Source organism: Carlito syrichta, unplaced genomic scaffold (assembly GCF_000164805.1).
Source record: "Carlito syrichta isolate Samal-C Ts95f unplaced genomic scaffold, Tarsius_syrichta-2.0.1 Scaffold302333, whole genome shotgun sequence".
In the NCBI taxonomy this organism is placed as follows: domain Eukaryota; kingdom Metazoa; phylum Chordata; class Mammalia; order Primates; family Tarsiidae; genus Carlito; species Carlito syrichta.
Genome location: NW_007246429.1, coordinates 9,674 through 24,929, shown reverse-complemented (window position 1 = coordinate 24,929; position 15,256 = coordinate 9,674). Strand labels below are relative to the sequence as shown.

The 15,256-nt window shown below is 38.3% G+C and overlaps 1 protein-coding gene across 1 annotated transcript in view; it reads right to left on the bottom strand.

Moving 5' to 3' along the window:
• Positions 1-2,012: 2,012 nt before the first annotated feature.
• DNAJB11 (DnaJ heat shock protein family (Hsp40) member B11) overlaps positions 2,013-15,256 on the bottom strand; it is a 19,949-nt gene continuing 6,705 nt past the window's right edge. Inside the window, exons 3-10 of the mRNA XM_008056358.1 lie at positions 12,817-12,914; positions 10,969-11,101; positions 6,454-6,596; positions 5,897-5,979; positions 5,184-5,241; positions 3,951-4,062; positions 3,334-3,493; positions 2,013-2,468 (exon numbers count right to left, since the gene is read on the bottom strand). Of these exons, the coding sequence (XP_008054549.1) occupies positions 2,404-2,468; positions 3,334-3,493; positions 3,951-4,062; positions 5,184-5,241; positions 5,897-5,979; positions 6,454-6,596; positions 10,969-11,101; positions 12,817-12,914 (852 nt within the window). The 3' untranslated portion in view covers positions 2,013-2,403. The remainder of the gene's footprint in view (positions 2,469-3,333; positions 3,494-3,950; positions 4,063-5,183; positions 5,242-5,896; positions 5,980-6,453; positions 6,597-10,968; positions 11,102-12,816; positions 12,915-15,256) is intronic.

The window sequence follows — 15,256 nt, the reverse complement described above, 5'->3', positions numbered from 1 at the left end:
TGAGGATCAGAGAGGTAAACGGGCTTACACCCCAGTGTCACAGAGATTAAGTCTGGTTCCAGGTCAAGCACCCTTTCTGCCTTATTATGTAGCTAGCTCCTGGAATGGCATTGCAGGATGTCTTGCAGGACTGAAGACACTAGACATTATCATCTCTTCTCTTGCCATCATTACCTAGCACCCTTCTTCCAGTGTTTATTTTCTCTACTTAAGAATTCATGGCAGTTGCTTGGGTTCTAATGGTCCCACCACTTGTAAGCTGCTGATGTAACTAAATTTCCTTGTCTCTAAGTTGGGGATAATTAGCATTTAGAACAGAAACTGGCTCACAGTAGGCACTCAGTATTTTTCACTCAATGAATAAGAGAACGCAATTTCACTGTTCTTATTAGCACTCTGTAATGCATGAAAGCTTCTGGCTTGATTGACTACCACAACCTCCTGAATCTAAGACCCCTCTGTAATACCTCTGGACAGATGATGTCTTTATTCTACTTGGTGAGAGCATGCTGCTTCAGAGACCAGTACTCCATTTTTGGACAGCACTAACCTATGAGAAAGCAGTCGTACCACAGTACAAAAAACTTGGGCTTTGGAGCCTGGGTTTATAATCCTCCCATCATCCCCCATCCCACTATGGTTTATTACAAGAAAATCTATGGAACTTTTTTTTTTTTTTTTTGAGTTGGAGTCTCACTCTGTCACCCAGACTGGAGTGCAGTGGCTGCTCTCGGCCACCGCAGCCTCGACCTGCTGGGCTCCGGCGATCCTTCCGCCTCAGCCTTCTGAGTAGCTGAAACAACAGGCGCGCACCACCACGCCCGGCTAATTTTTTTGATTTACTGTAGAGATGAGGTCTCCCCAAGTTGCCCAGGCGGATCTCGAACCCGTGGGCTTAGGCAATCCACTCATCTCAGCCTCCCAAAGCGCAGGATTACAGGTTGAGCCACCGAGCCCGGCTTCTATGGAACTTTGATATGAATCTTTCCAAATTACAATATGCCTCAGATAAAGTACTTAAGTTAACTGAAGCTCACAAAGTCCCAATGATGAAAAAATATTCTTTTTCAATTCATTAAATCATGGCAGTGTAGACCATGAATAAAAAGGAATGACAAATTTCCATTAACATTTTTTTTGGTAGAAAGAGCATTATCTCTATGGAGTCTTTCTAGCCAAGACTGATAATCTAGATCTTAGTATCATGACTTACTCTTACATACATCCTGGAAAAATGGAGATGATCAAGAGTCCTCCTGGGCTAGGATATGTAAAAGAAATGATGATTATTTCTAAAAATGCTGAACTAAAGGCAACTGAATACATAATGAATCTTAAAAGTACAAAAAGTCCACTAAACTTACATATGTATTTATACGGTCTCACTTGGTTTCTAAGACTGTATAGCCAAAGGCAAGGATGCTGCTGGAACTATATGGATGGCTGAAAGGCGGCTCCACACACTGCAATAGCAATTGCTACACAGAATTGAAATATTCACTGGCAGAGGCAAAAAGTACATGAAAAGTAGAGTGTGAAGTGACTGTATAACCTAACCAAGTGAAGGAGATTCAAAAGTCAGATGTACTCAAGTCATGTATTATTTGAATTGGGTGCCATTAGGAGAGACAAATGTAATTTGCAATTCTACTCAACATTCATTTTCTAGAGCCAGTGGTAATCCTTGTCCTTAAACAAACCGAAAGCTTTCTAATCATGAGGCCAGCTGAGATTATATACATGACAAGTGCTCTCTAAACAGTCAAGTATCCATATCAGATATTATTATTTCCAAATCAAATGAGAGAAAATATCTTTTCTTAAGGACAATTAGATCTTTGTGTAACTTTTATTTGTGCACCCCAATCTCTAACCTATTCTACTCCTTTCTAGAAGATTGTGTTTCATTGGATATAGGGACTGGATCACTATCATTCTTCTGCATGCTTGTACATCCATCCTGTTTGATGGGAAGACAACCCAACTAGCTCACAGGAGAAAAGAAACAGGAGTCATGAAAAAAATAACAACAATATGTATTTAAAAACAGACTTCTCCAGTTGGCATTTTGAATGAAATCACTAACAATTAACTCCAACCTTCTATGTTGTGTTTCTTTTGCTCCTGGAGTCCTCTTGCAGCTTTAATTCTTGAAACTCAGGTGGCAGCACCAGACATTAAATCCCCAAAGGGAGAGGTATTAGTAAACCTTTTGCTGGTCATTCTTTTCTGAATGCAAATGAACAAATTCTTAAGCCCTCTTATTCATTTCATGATGATCATTAGAGGAAAAAATTAAGCCAAAATTGCATATTGAAAATTAAAAAAAAAAGCACAAAAACCCTGCAGATAATAAATATCGCTGATTCACTTATTTTAAACAAAGTCCAATTTTATTCACTCTTAATATCCTTGCAGTCCATTGTATACCTTCTGCACAGATCCTTGTTTCAGTAGCTGTTTTACGCCTAAAGAAAGAATGAATACATGACTCCATTAACAAAAATATTACTTCCCTAGATTATAAGAGCATGTTTCACAGGAAGGTTCATCAAGGACATGATGACCATGGATCTGAATTAAACAAATAACTACCAATCTCCAACTTGATTACATGTAGATATCCCCACACATGCACAAGTGCATCCAAGATGATCCCTTGTCACTTTCTCTCAGGCCTATAAATCACATATATATCACACAAAACCCTACAAAATGAGGAATGAGAAAAAGCAATCAAAAGGGAAAGAAAACTCTTCAACTAAGTCTTTCATGCATTCTTTATCCTCTTTTCAGTTTTTTTGGGAAAACATGAGGTATCACTATGTTGCCCAGCTGGTCTCAAACTCCTGGACTCAAGAAATCCTCCTGCCTTGGTCTCCCAAAGTGCTGGGATTACAGGTATGAGCCACAGTGCCTGGTCCTCTTTTCAGTTTTTACCTCTTTCCCTGCTCTCTTTTATCTTACTCTTTAGGATCCCCAACTGGGCCCGCTTCTCAAACAATCATCTGGAACCCACTCCCGAGCCTCTCATCCAAGGTAAGATGGTATGTCTCATCTTCCCCTTTACAGTTTGGTCCAGCTCATTTGTTTTAAGTGAGTCTGTTTCACTTCCAGACAACCTATCCCTCTGTAGGTCTCAAAGCCCAGCTTATACAGACTTTTGTAACACAATGACACAAAAGTCTATACTGCCTTTACAGAAGAAGGTGAGCCTATTCCTACCCTTGTGTTTACTAGCATTAACAATTGATATCTCCTGTACTTGGAGGGTTTTGCTTCTATTGCCACCTTCTTCTCATTGCACACACACACATTCATTATACCCCATACCTTCTCTTGCTTCCTCTGTTAACTGTTCTTTTGGGAAATCCACATCGAAGGTGATTATCAAAGAGCCCTTGACATTGTTGTTGTCAAAGTTGGGGAGCCCTTCCCCTTTCTTCCATAGCTTCGCTCCTGGCCTGGTGGTCTTATCCCGGGAAATATGTACCTGGAAAACAAAAGAGAATGGGCTGGAGCCGATTTGGGTCTAGTGTACCCAAAGCACATCACACAACTTCTAGTGAGAACTGGTACACAAAGCTAATGTCACACCTCTGCAAAAAGAAAGAACAAAGGGGCAAGGGGATCATCATTAAAATGATAAGAGTTAAAGAAAGAAAATGTTTTTAAAAACAGAAAAATCAAACGCAAAAACACGCAAAAAAGTAAAATTTTTGCCAAGATAAACTATAAGAACAAGACTGCCAAAGGCTGTGAAATTAGCTCTGAGTAGCTAAAAGGTCTATGATCCTGTTACTGCTGGGCATCCAGCAGTAGAGTAAGCGGAGAAGGCAGATTGAGAAGGGGGCCCTCTGGTCCTAATAACCAATGCAACTGATATAAGCTCAAAGTTACCCACATAAAGCCTTAGAAAGAACAGAAAATAGGAAAATTTATTTGTTTACCTTGTGACCATCCAAGTGAGTAATATCCATCTCAAAGCCAACCAGAGACTCAACTAGGGAGATTGTCACATTTGTGTATAAATCGTCTCCTCTCCTTTCAAATATTGGGTGCCTAAAAACAGAACAAGATGAAAATCATTAATTTCCATCTTTCTTCGAGAAAAGTTCAAAAAGTTGTTAGAAAAATCTTGGAAAAGATGAACATCACTCTTTCAAACAATAAATATTTACCAGACATGCCTTTGTGTATAGTGTTAATCAAGAACAGAAGGTTGTATAAATCCTATTAAGGGGCTTACAATCAGCAAAAGCCAGAGTATGTAAGTAAAACTATAACCACTAGATTATGGAAAGGAGAGAAAGATAACTTCTGGCAGTGAGGACTGTGGAGATGAATATCAGAAATGGGTCTGTTGCGGTTTCCTGAGCTATGCTTGAAGGCCAAGTCAGCTCTAGAGATACAGATAAAGTGGGTACAGGGAAGATGGAACAGAGTGAGAGGAAATTCTGGCAAAGATAAGGAAGTATTAGGATTATTCAGGGAACAACATATGTTTCAGTTTCTCTGACAAGTGATGAGAAAGACAAAGTCGGTAAGGAAAGCTGGGGAAAAGACCACTAGGTTAGAATGTCATGAGGGAAAAGCCATAGGCAGTGGAAGCCACTTCTCCACATCTGATGGGAACCCTGTTTCAATGAATCCTTAAAGGCAGAGATATCAGGGGTTTCCAAAGTGGCAACAAGAGAGAAATAATACATAAGAAAGCCCGAGGCTCAGGCAAAATTATTGTCTAAGCAGTTCTTCATGCTGAAAAGAGGCCCACAAAAGGATAAGAGCTCTCTCTTCACAGAAGCTTCTTATAATGTAACCAAAGCTCATTTCTATGGAAAAGTCTCCTATTCTTAAATGGTACCATAGTTCTTCAGCTAAAATCTCAGCTCTCTTTGACTTCCTCTCTTGTTTGCTTCTCTTTTACAACTTTTTACTTGTCTTATTTTTTTTAACACCTTTTGGATTTGTAAGTCCTAAGTAAACAAATAACTAGGGCTCAACCCAGGGCCCAACCTCAAATTTTCAGTTTTGTAGAAGAGTTACAAATCATTGGTGAGTGTATAATGAGCATGAAACAGAGAAAAAAGTCTGAAGTGCTCTGGTGGCCACTCACATCTCTACTATCTGACTCATCCGAAAAGCAGGACTAGAGAGAAGGCCTCTAAAATTAGCTTACTTACTTGACAACTTTGATTCGGAATCGTAAATCTCCAGGCTCCCCATCCACATGAGGTTCACCTAGTCAGAGCAGATTATAGCATACTGTAAGCCACACAAGTCAAATTCCGTAAATCTATTTGTCAGCTGAGAAAAAATTTTAAAGCCACTACCTTAGGCATTGACTCTGTCAACTCTATCTGTGATTGCAGTGCCCCTGCCTGGTTATATAAAATTTCAGATTACTAGAGATGAATGCTTGTGCCTCAGGCAGAGCAATAAATAACTTGACCTAGTTCCTAAACAAAGAATGATTCACTGGTTTCTTGAACTGAAGTCTTAAATTGAAAATTCTAACAGGAAAAAAACCAAAGACCTTAGGTTCAAAGGTGAGTTCTGAGAGTATCTTATTAATGCCAACTAAAGTTACAAATATTTTTTCATTGCTGATCTCAAACTAATCCATTAAGGCCCAAACACCCTCAATTTGATAAAACTTAGGCTACATCATATTACATTTTGGCTATGATATTCAGAGGATAAACAGTAATGCTACTGCTTCAGGTGACTAATCATGATGGTCATAAAAGGTTTTCTGCATCCTAAAACTGAAAAGTGTTAGAAATTACATACACATTTACTATATGGCCATTAAGATGGAGTAAGGCAGAAGTGAGAAGGATTCACAAGCAAGATGAGAGCAGAAAATTATGATAATCCAATACTAATATTTCACCTTCTCCAATAAATGGGTATTCCATGCCATCTCTCACCCCAGGTTCTATTTCCACCTCCAGTGTCCGTTCTTCATTCACTAGCCTGACACAAAGAGCATTAAAAGAGAAAAATAAAATGAAAATACAAACAAAATGACATAATTAAAGATTCATCTATTCTATCAGAGTTTTTTCTTGGAAGACTATATATAGTGTGCTTCTATTTGACAAAGCTATCTGATATCCATTTACATCTTCTACATGCTAAATTTCAGGGCAAAGCTACTATATGTTAAATAAACATATACAATTACTTTAATATTCCAAGTAGAAAGAAAATGAAGCATTAACATATGTTAAGTATATTCAGAATAAAGGGTACTGCTTATTAGTTCAGAAACACAAAAGGAGCTATTTAGAATACTTTAGGAAAAAATGTACATATTTTTGCTCCATCCTTTGGTAGAACATGGTGTGGGATAGGGAAGGAGGCAGATCTAAGTATGAACCATTAGCGTTTTATCAAACAGATGAAATTTAAAGTGTTTCTAGGTAGAATAGAGATGCTTTCACTTACTTGACATTTGGGCATTCATCGCAGACCACCTCCTGGGTCATTTGGAAGCGCCCAGGGCCCAGCTGGGTGGTCCGCATCTCTTGCCGACAGTTGCATTTCCGTTTGCCAGGAGCCTGCCTTGCCACAGGTTTGTTTCTAACTACCTAAGAAGTGCACAAACAAATCAGCTTCTCTCTCATGTCAAACAGCCTCAGTTTCCTCAACTGATCAGGGCTCTGCACACAGGCCTGGACTGGAACTTCCCTTTCTCTGGCAAGCTGTCCCCTCAGGGAGACCTAAAGTATACACAACTCTTTGAGGAGTCAAATCAGTCCCAAAGAAGGAATGAAGCAAACACATAACTTAAATGACTCAAATTCTAAAGTTGGAAAAGAGAGAGGGGTGTAAGAAAGGAAAGAACCAAAAAGTAAAGTGTAGGATATCAGCATTTCTAAGCCATAACTAAACAGTATTGAACTAAAGTAGCTCATAGAATTGCTATCTTTCAAGAAATTTGAGCTATGTAAAGCATAACCCTGGGAACAATCACAGCCTTCAAAAGCAGGTATGTGGCTACTATTGAGTCCCAAGATTAACCTAAGGAAAATGCCTCCTTGTTTCAGGCAACTAAATCCGGGACTATTTTCCAGTGCTGTCTCCATTTAGATACTTTAACACACAGGAAGAGGAACAATGACCATCTTTTGCACTTGACTGCAATCAAATATTCAGATCCCTCTAAGTATATAAAATTATGAAGAACTGTATCCCTATTTTTGCTTGTTTAATTAGTCAAACATCTAATCACAAGTTATGCAGCAGAATGCACAAATACTTGGAGAATAATCCCTTAAAGCCCACCAACAGACTAGATTATAGTAACAACAACAGTAACTGGAACAAACACTTTATAGCACTTACTACATGCTCTCAACACTTTTGACATATTCATTTAATCCTCACAACAAATTTATGAAGTGAATACTGTTATTATCTCCATTTTACAGATGAGGTAATGAAAGTATAGAAAGGTTAAGTAACACAACAAAGGTCATATGACTAAATATGGCAGAGCTAGGCAGTCTAGCTGCAAAAGTTCATGCTTCTAATCATTATACTATCCTATCTTTCAAGGTAGTTTTTTCTTTAAAAAAATAATTTACCATGGGGTCATTGAAACAGTAATGCCATTTACATCCTTTAATCAGATTTAAAAAATAATAGGAACAACTGACTGGGTGCAGTGGCTCACACCTGTAATCCCAGCACTTTGGGAGGCCGAGGCAAGAGGATTACCTGAGTCCAGGGGTTCTAGGTCAGCCTGGGCAACTTGGCAAGACCTCGTTTCTACAATAAATAAAAAAATTAGCAGGTGTGGTAGTACATGCCTGTGGTTTCAGTCACTTGGAAGGATGAGGCAGAAGGAACACCTAAGCCTAGCAGCCGGAGGCTGCAGTGGCCATGAGTGTGCCACTGCACTCTAGTCTGGGCAACAGAGTGAAACTCCGAGCAAAAAAAAAAAAGGAACACACCAACCGCAAAAAGTGGTGGATACTGTGTATTAGTGATGGCTGCAGAACAACAGGTTTGGAAGGGAATGTGGGAACTAATTAGGCTCACCTCTTTTCTCCCATCTAAACAATCTCTTCTCCTGTTTATGAAGAAGGCCCAAATATTTTTAATGCCGTTCTTCCTATCCGGCAGCCTGAACAACAGAATTACAAGCCAGCTGCATTTTGTGTGACTGTCTCTTGTTTCAACTATTCAGAGCAAAAGCTTCAACTAAGAAGAAAACACTCCTTTGTCAAGATGGCACATGCGCATAGGCTACTGGCTATCTCTTTCAAAACCCTGGAAAAACTACAAGAAAACAGATTCCAGAAACAACAACTATAAAACAATATGTATGAGAAAATCCCAGAGAGAGAAGGCTGTTTTAAATTGGTATGTGTGTAGGGTGGTGGCCATAACCTGGAGCAACAAGAGTTAATAAGGGCAGTAAGAAGATATTAGGAAAAAGCAGCTGAAATTCTGTTGCTGCCTCTCTCCTCAACTGCCTTGGGACAAGCACTGTGGACCCCTCTCCACAAAAAACAAAAAACACCCCAAGAAAACAAATAAAACACAGCTAAAACCACTGGGCAAAGGCTCACCCCAAGATATGTTCCAGGAAAAGGTAGTTGCCAGTATCCATAACGAAATATAAAAAATAGCTAGACACCTGAGGTGTCCAACTATCTACCCCACCAAAGACAACAAACTGGCTGGGCTTGGAGGATCAGTCTGTAATCCCAGCACTTTGGGAGACCAAGGCAAGTGGACTGCCGGAGCCTGTGGGTTCGAGAACAGCCTGGGCAACTTGGTGAGACCTCATCTCTACAATAAATAAAAAATTAACTGGGTGTGGTAGTGCACGCCTGCAGTTCTGGTTACTTGGAAGGCTGAGGAGAAAGGATCGCCAAGAGCCTGGCAGGTCGATGCTGGGGTGGCCGTGAGTGTGCCACTGTGTTCCAGCCTGGGTGATGGAGTGAGACTTCAACTCAAAAAAAAAAGACAACAAACTGGATAACAACATATATTTTAAGCAAATATACTAGACTAGACAGACCAGGAATTTACAACAAGCATAATACCTCAGGAGGTAAGACAAACAATACAGAGTAAGAACACAAGAACCAAGTAGAAATATTATGCATAAAAATGAGTTGAAATTAAAACACAGCAAATAGGATATTATTAGAATGCAGATAGCTGGAGATTGAGTCAGTGAGCTGGGAGATCACGTAATGTCCCAGAAGGAGGCAGTGAAGGATAAAGAAAAAGAATTTACAACGTATTTTTCATATTTAAAAGAAAGGTAAGAGCAGAAAGAAGTGACAAAGGAGATGGTTACATGTTTGAAAAAAGAGTGGAGACACATTTTCCAGAATTAAAAAAAGATGAATAACCTCACATTAAAATATCCCAAAGTTTTAGTAGACAATACAGGTGAATACCTTTCTTATTTTATTTTATTTTTTAGAGACAGGATCTTGTTTTGCTATGCAGGCTGGAGTACAGTGGCTATTCACAGGTGCAATCATTGCACACTACAGTCTTAGACTCCTGGCCTTAAATGATCTTTCGGCCTCAGTCTCATGAGTTGCTGGAACTACAGGTGCGTGTCACTGTGCCTGGCTGCTTTCTTCTTTTATAGCAGAAAAGAAATTCTTAAACAAGACACAAAAACTAGTCATAAAAGACTAATAGTTTTGACCACATTAAAATATTTAGTTAGCTAGGCTTGGTGGTGTGTGTCTGTAGTTCCAGCTACTTGGAAGGTTGAGGTGGAAGAATAGCCTAAGACCAGCAGGTTGAGGCTGCAGTGGCCACAAGCACACCACTGTACTCCAGCCTGGGCGACAGAGTGAGACTCTGACTCAAAAACACACAAAAAAATTAATTAGTTCTCTTCACTGAAATAAATCTTAAATGTAACGAAAAGACAAATTACAGACTGATTGGATAGATTTGCATTACATACAGACAACAAAGGATTAGCAGCAAGAGTGAAGTACTCTTAGAAATCAATGAAAAAAGGTCAACAAAAAATTGGCAAAAGACATGAACAGGCATTTCACAAGAGAAGAAACAAATATGGCCAATAAACATAGGAAGAGATGCTTATCCTAACTGGCAATCAAGAAAATGCAAAACAAGACCATCATAAGATAACATCTTACACCCATCTGAAGGGTCTAATAATTCCAAATATTAGAGAGATAGCAAGTCTATAAGATCATTTATAAATTGCTGGTAGAAGTGTTAGTACAATCAATTTCAAAAACAATATGACAATATCTTATAAAAATGAGTATTGGTTTATATTACTTAGTAATTCTACTTGTAAGTATACCCACTCAAGATATTATTGCTCATGTGAACTTGGATATAGGTTTAAGAATGTTCAAAAAGCACTATTGGGAATTTTTAAAAAATGGAAAAAAACGAAATGCTTAACGATAAATGTTGGTCACAGTAAAATTGTATCCAGCAGAATTATAGCTATAAGCAACAAAAAAGATGAATCCTAGTAACATACTATTGAGTAAAAAGAGCCAGTCCCAAAAGACAACGAATGATGATACCATTTTCACAAAGTCAAAAACAATAAACAATGCACTCACTATTCAGATACTCATATATATGCGATAAAACAAAAAAGAATAGTCAAAGAACAATAAAGACAAAATTCAGTATAGTAGTTACCTCTGAAGAGAGGCAGGGGAATAGAGTAGGGAAGTTGCATGTAGGAAGATTAAGTCACGGTATTGTTTTACTTAGTTCTTAGGCTGGGTGATAAATTCATGAAACAATGACAACAGTGTATCATGAATTGAAGATTATGTTTAATTCAAACACAAAACAGATTATGTGCATCTGATCACTCCTCCCAATCCTCTAAAATGACAGAGAAGGTACATAGAAACCTCTTATTTTTAGTTGTAAGTACAAGTTCTAGGAGTCATTATGAACAGCTGTATTATTTAAACTTACTTCCACAAAATTTCCTGCATATACTTCTTCCAAAGTGACTTCTAGGTCTACAATAATATCACTTCCTCTTGGAATATTTCTGTCTTGCTGACGAGGGGTTCCTCCAAACATGAAACCAAAATCTCCAAAGAAGCTGAAGGTAAGTGCAAAATCATCAGGAAAAGAAATCAGAGTTCAAGTTTCACAATTGTTTAGTTTTCTTCCAATTGATAAAATATTTACTACCAATGCACTGTGCAAAACTGAAAGATATTTTTTAATACACTGGAGTCATATATCATATGTGATTTTTAAATTTATACACTGTCAACTATATTGCAACCAGATTGCCTCACTACAAAAAAATTACTTTTTTAATACAATATGGCCCATACATGTAGTAGAGTACATATACATACAGAATGACAATGAATTCAATACTGGACCCAACCAATTAAATAATAGTCTTTCAGTATTGGGTAAAATCCTGATATTGTAGACCTATTCAGAAAGGTTATAAGTATATATAAACTTGAGTAATGCTGAACTTAACAACTAATTTAATAAATTTCAAAGGGTAACTTGAACATATATAGTGCTCTCTTTATGTGTTTTTTAGAAACTAACCTGATGAAAGAAGCTACTGCTCTGCACAAAAATCTTGGGTATGTAATTAAATAAAGTAAAAATAAAAATCAGCCTTAGTAAAATTCTAGTCCTTAAGGAGAAGGAAGTTCTAGTCTCTGTAAGACCAAAATTAATTTTTCCAAGTAACGAAAGAATCATTTTGAGGTTAATGAAAACAGCAGTTGTACAAGTGCTCTAACCTAATGCTAACTTTTGGCATTATTAAGAAGTCTCAGATGTTAGCAGTGATGACTACTATATAACCTGCCCCAAACCAACCCAAGGGAATGAAACTTCCTTAATCTTAAATAACAGCAAGGAGGGAGAACTGGGGGAAGCTGGGGGAAGCTTTTGATTGCTCTAGGATCTCTAAGGAATCACTTTGGACAGTCAAGGGAAACAGGACATTTTCCTTGCAGGCTTAAACAGCAAACTTGATCCTGGGGAAAGAAAAGAGATATCCTAATGATATTACTCACATATCTTTGCAAGTCCTAAAAATCTACTACCCTTCCCCAAGGAGTAAATGGGGGGAAACTATTGTATGCAACAGTCATTCTTACTTCTTTTGAGGAAGGGGTCACAGAACCTTTGAGAATTTTGAAGAAAACCATGAATTCCACCCATTAAGATGCAGATCCAAACCTATTTGTGTTTATAACTTCAGACCTGAAGTCGTAGGTTAAGCTGCCTAGTATATGGCATTATCAGGGTATATAGAAATTCAAATGCTTAACAAAGAGGGGTTCAAAGAGTGAGGAGGAAAGGTGTTTATTATGCCATCCACCCAGCAAGCAGGAGATTAAGAGCCAGCCTAAACCTTCCCCCAATGCTGGTTATCATAATCATCCCTCACTTAATAGGATGAAAAAAGACAGCTTTGGGCATGGAGGAGGAAATCTCTCTCTTCTCTCTGCTTACAATAATTTTGCTCATTAAATGGTTTGCAGACTCCAAGACAGCATGTAGGTGAGATTGAACTGGTTTTCAACCAGTAAACTGTCAGCATTGATTTAAATGATACAGTTGGCTAGATGGACAGCCCTTTTAGTGCTATTTTTCCTAAGCTTTGTGAAAATAGAAGACTATCTTCCCACAGGGAGGACAATAATTTATCTCTGGATCACTGAATTGTATTCTTCATCAAAAGCTTCTGAACTGGGAAGTGAGGATCATTCTTTAATAACCACTAATTGACCCATTTTCAGGCACTAATACTTTGCAGATGGTTAAAGTACTTACTGTGAAAAAATGTCTCCATGGGAGCTCTGATGACCATCTTTTAATCCTTCTTCACCATAAGTATCATACTGTTTCCGTTTCTCACTATCTGACAGAACCTGGGGATAAAAGTCAGCGGAAAAAAAGATCATGAGTTGGTAATATTCACTTAATATTACATATTCATATATACATTTATAAATATTTATTACACATTCATATTTACTTTTTAGGTTTTTACTCTAACACTGGGTCTAACATCTTTTCTATTTTATTTTATTTTTTTAGAGACAAGGTCTTACTATGTTGCCCAGGCTGGTCTTGAACTCCTGAGCTCAAGCAATCCTCCCTGTCAGCCTCCCAAAATGCTGGGATTACTTACAGGCATGAGCCACCATGCCTGGACAGGGTCTAACACCTTAATGGAATGTAGTTCTCATTATGTTTTGTATTAAGGCATGCTTATAACTTTATTTCCTCCCTCTAACAGACGAAATTCTTTGATGCATTCTTCATTCCATATTGCTTAATTCATGTTTTTAATTTAAAGTTATCAAAACCTACCTATTCACTTAAAAATCATATCTGAATTTAGCAATATTGCTGTGAAGGTCAGGATGCTAATAGGAAAGAGGTGAGATGGGTTCCTCAGGTTTACTTCCCATGCAGTTTGATGCGAACACTTATGCTGTTAACCACCATACTGTATTATCTCTCTAAACTATAAATTAGGATATAACTATGGAAGATTGTCATTAGTGACAGAAGCAATAAATTAAGATAGTATAAAAAACAGCTGGACCTCACATGTCTACAATACCTTCCACTCCAACACACACATTAGAGACTGGCAAATCCAGGGAATCAGATGATAGACTCTCTGGAGAAATCTACACTGTTATATTTTCATGCATCTTTTTTAGTTTTTGGGTATACGTAGAAACCCATTTACGGAAGAATGCTGATTGCCTTTTATGTTCAAGTTTGTAATGTCCTAGATTTGAACTGCAGAGGAGAAAAGGGATATTGTTCTATGAAGCTTGCTCAAGGTCAATTTCACTGCTTGAAAAGAATTTTTCAAGTTTTTTTTTTTTTTTTTTTTTGAGTTGGAGTCTCACTCTGTTGCTCAGACTGGAGTGCAGTGGCCACTCCCGGCCACCGCAGCCTCGACCTGCTGGGCTCCGGCGATCCTTCCGCCTCAGCCTTCCAAGTAGCTGGAACTACAGGTGTGCGCTACCACGCCCGGCTAGTTTTTGATTTATTGTGGAGATGAGGTCTCACCAAGTTGCCCAGGCGGGTCTCGAACCCATAGGCTCAGGCAATCCACTCACCTCAGCCGCCCAAGGCGCGGGATTACAGGCTGAGCCACCAAGCCCGGCAAGTTTTCGAGTTTTAATGGTTTTAGAAAACTATATACATGGTCATAGCTACCTGTCTTCTCATTGAGCCCACTCTCTATATAATATGAAACAATGTAAAAAGAAAATAAGCTTCCATACTCTTCAAAATTTGCCTTCCACATGCCAAAAAACGTGCTTTGATTTCATTTAGAGCAATCTGAAGTAATATGCACACATGTACCTTTAAAAATTAAATAGCTTTAAAATCTTCCTTTGATAGTTATAAACTCCAACTTAGACAAGAGACTAAAGGAGAAAATTATTTCAAAATCATACTCATGATGGCACAAAACAGAGAGACTGGAAGTAGATGAGGCTTGGTGACTCAGCAAAAGAAAGGGAGATCTGATGGTATATTCAAACAAGATAAACTTTTGGCTTAGGGCCTGAATGATGTGTAAGGAGTCATGGCAAACATTTATTAACATTTAAGATATATTTGGAAGGGTAAATAAAAATTGAATGTACAAGAGAATATATTTGGAAAAAATAAATAGAAACTGAGTGTACAAGAAAATGAGCATTCTCAAAAACAAAGGCAAATGAGTTAGTCCTGAAGTGTCCACAGTACTTAACCAAAGCCACTATGATAGACCAAGAGAGAGAAAGTATTTTTAGAAATAGATACATTGGGGAAGCAGAAATGGATAGTTAACTTAAAAACAAAAACTCTCCTAATTACATGATCTGGATTTCTAATATTTTCATTTTTAAGTCTACTTCTCTAATCTTATCTTCATAAAGAAATGGACCTTGACTTTGAGATTATAAAAAAAAATCACCATTTCAGGCTGGGCTCGGTGGCTCAGCCTGTAATCCCAACACTTTGGGAGACCGAGGTGAGTGGATTGCCTTAGCCTGCGGGTTCGAGACCCACTTCGGGAACTTGGTGAGATCTCGCCTCTACAGTAAATAAAAAAAAATTAGCAGGGCATGGTAGCGTGTGCCTGTAGTTCTGGCTACTTGGAAGGCTGAGGTGGAAGGATCGCTGGAGCCCAGCAGGTCGAGGCTGCGGTGACCAGGAGCATGCCACTGCACTCCAATCTGGGTGACAAAGTGAG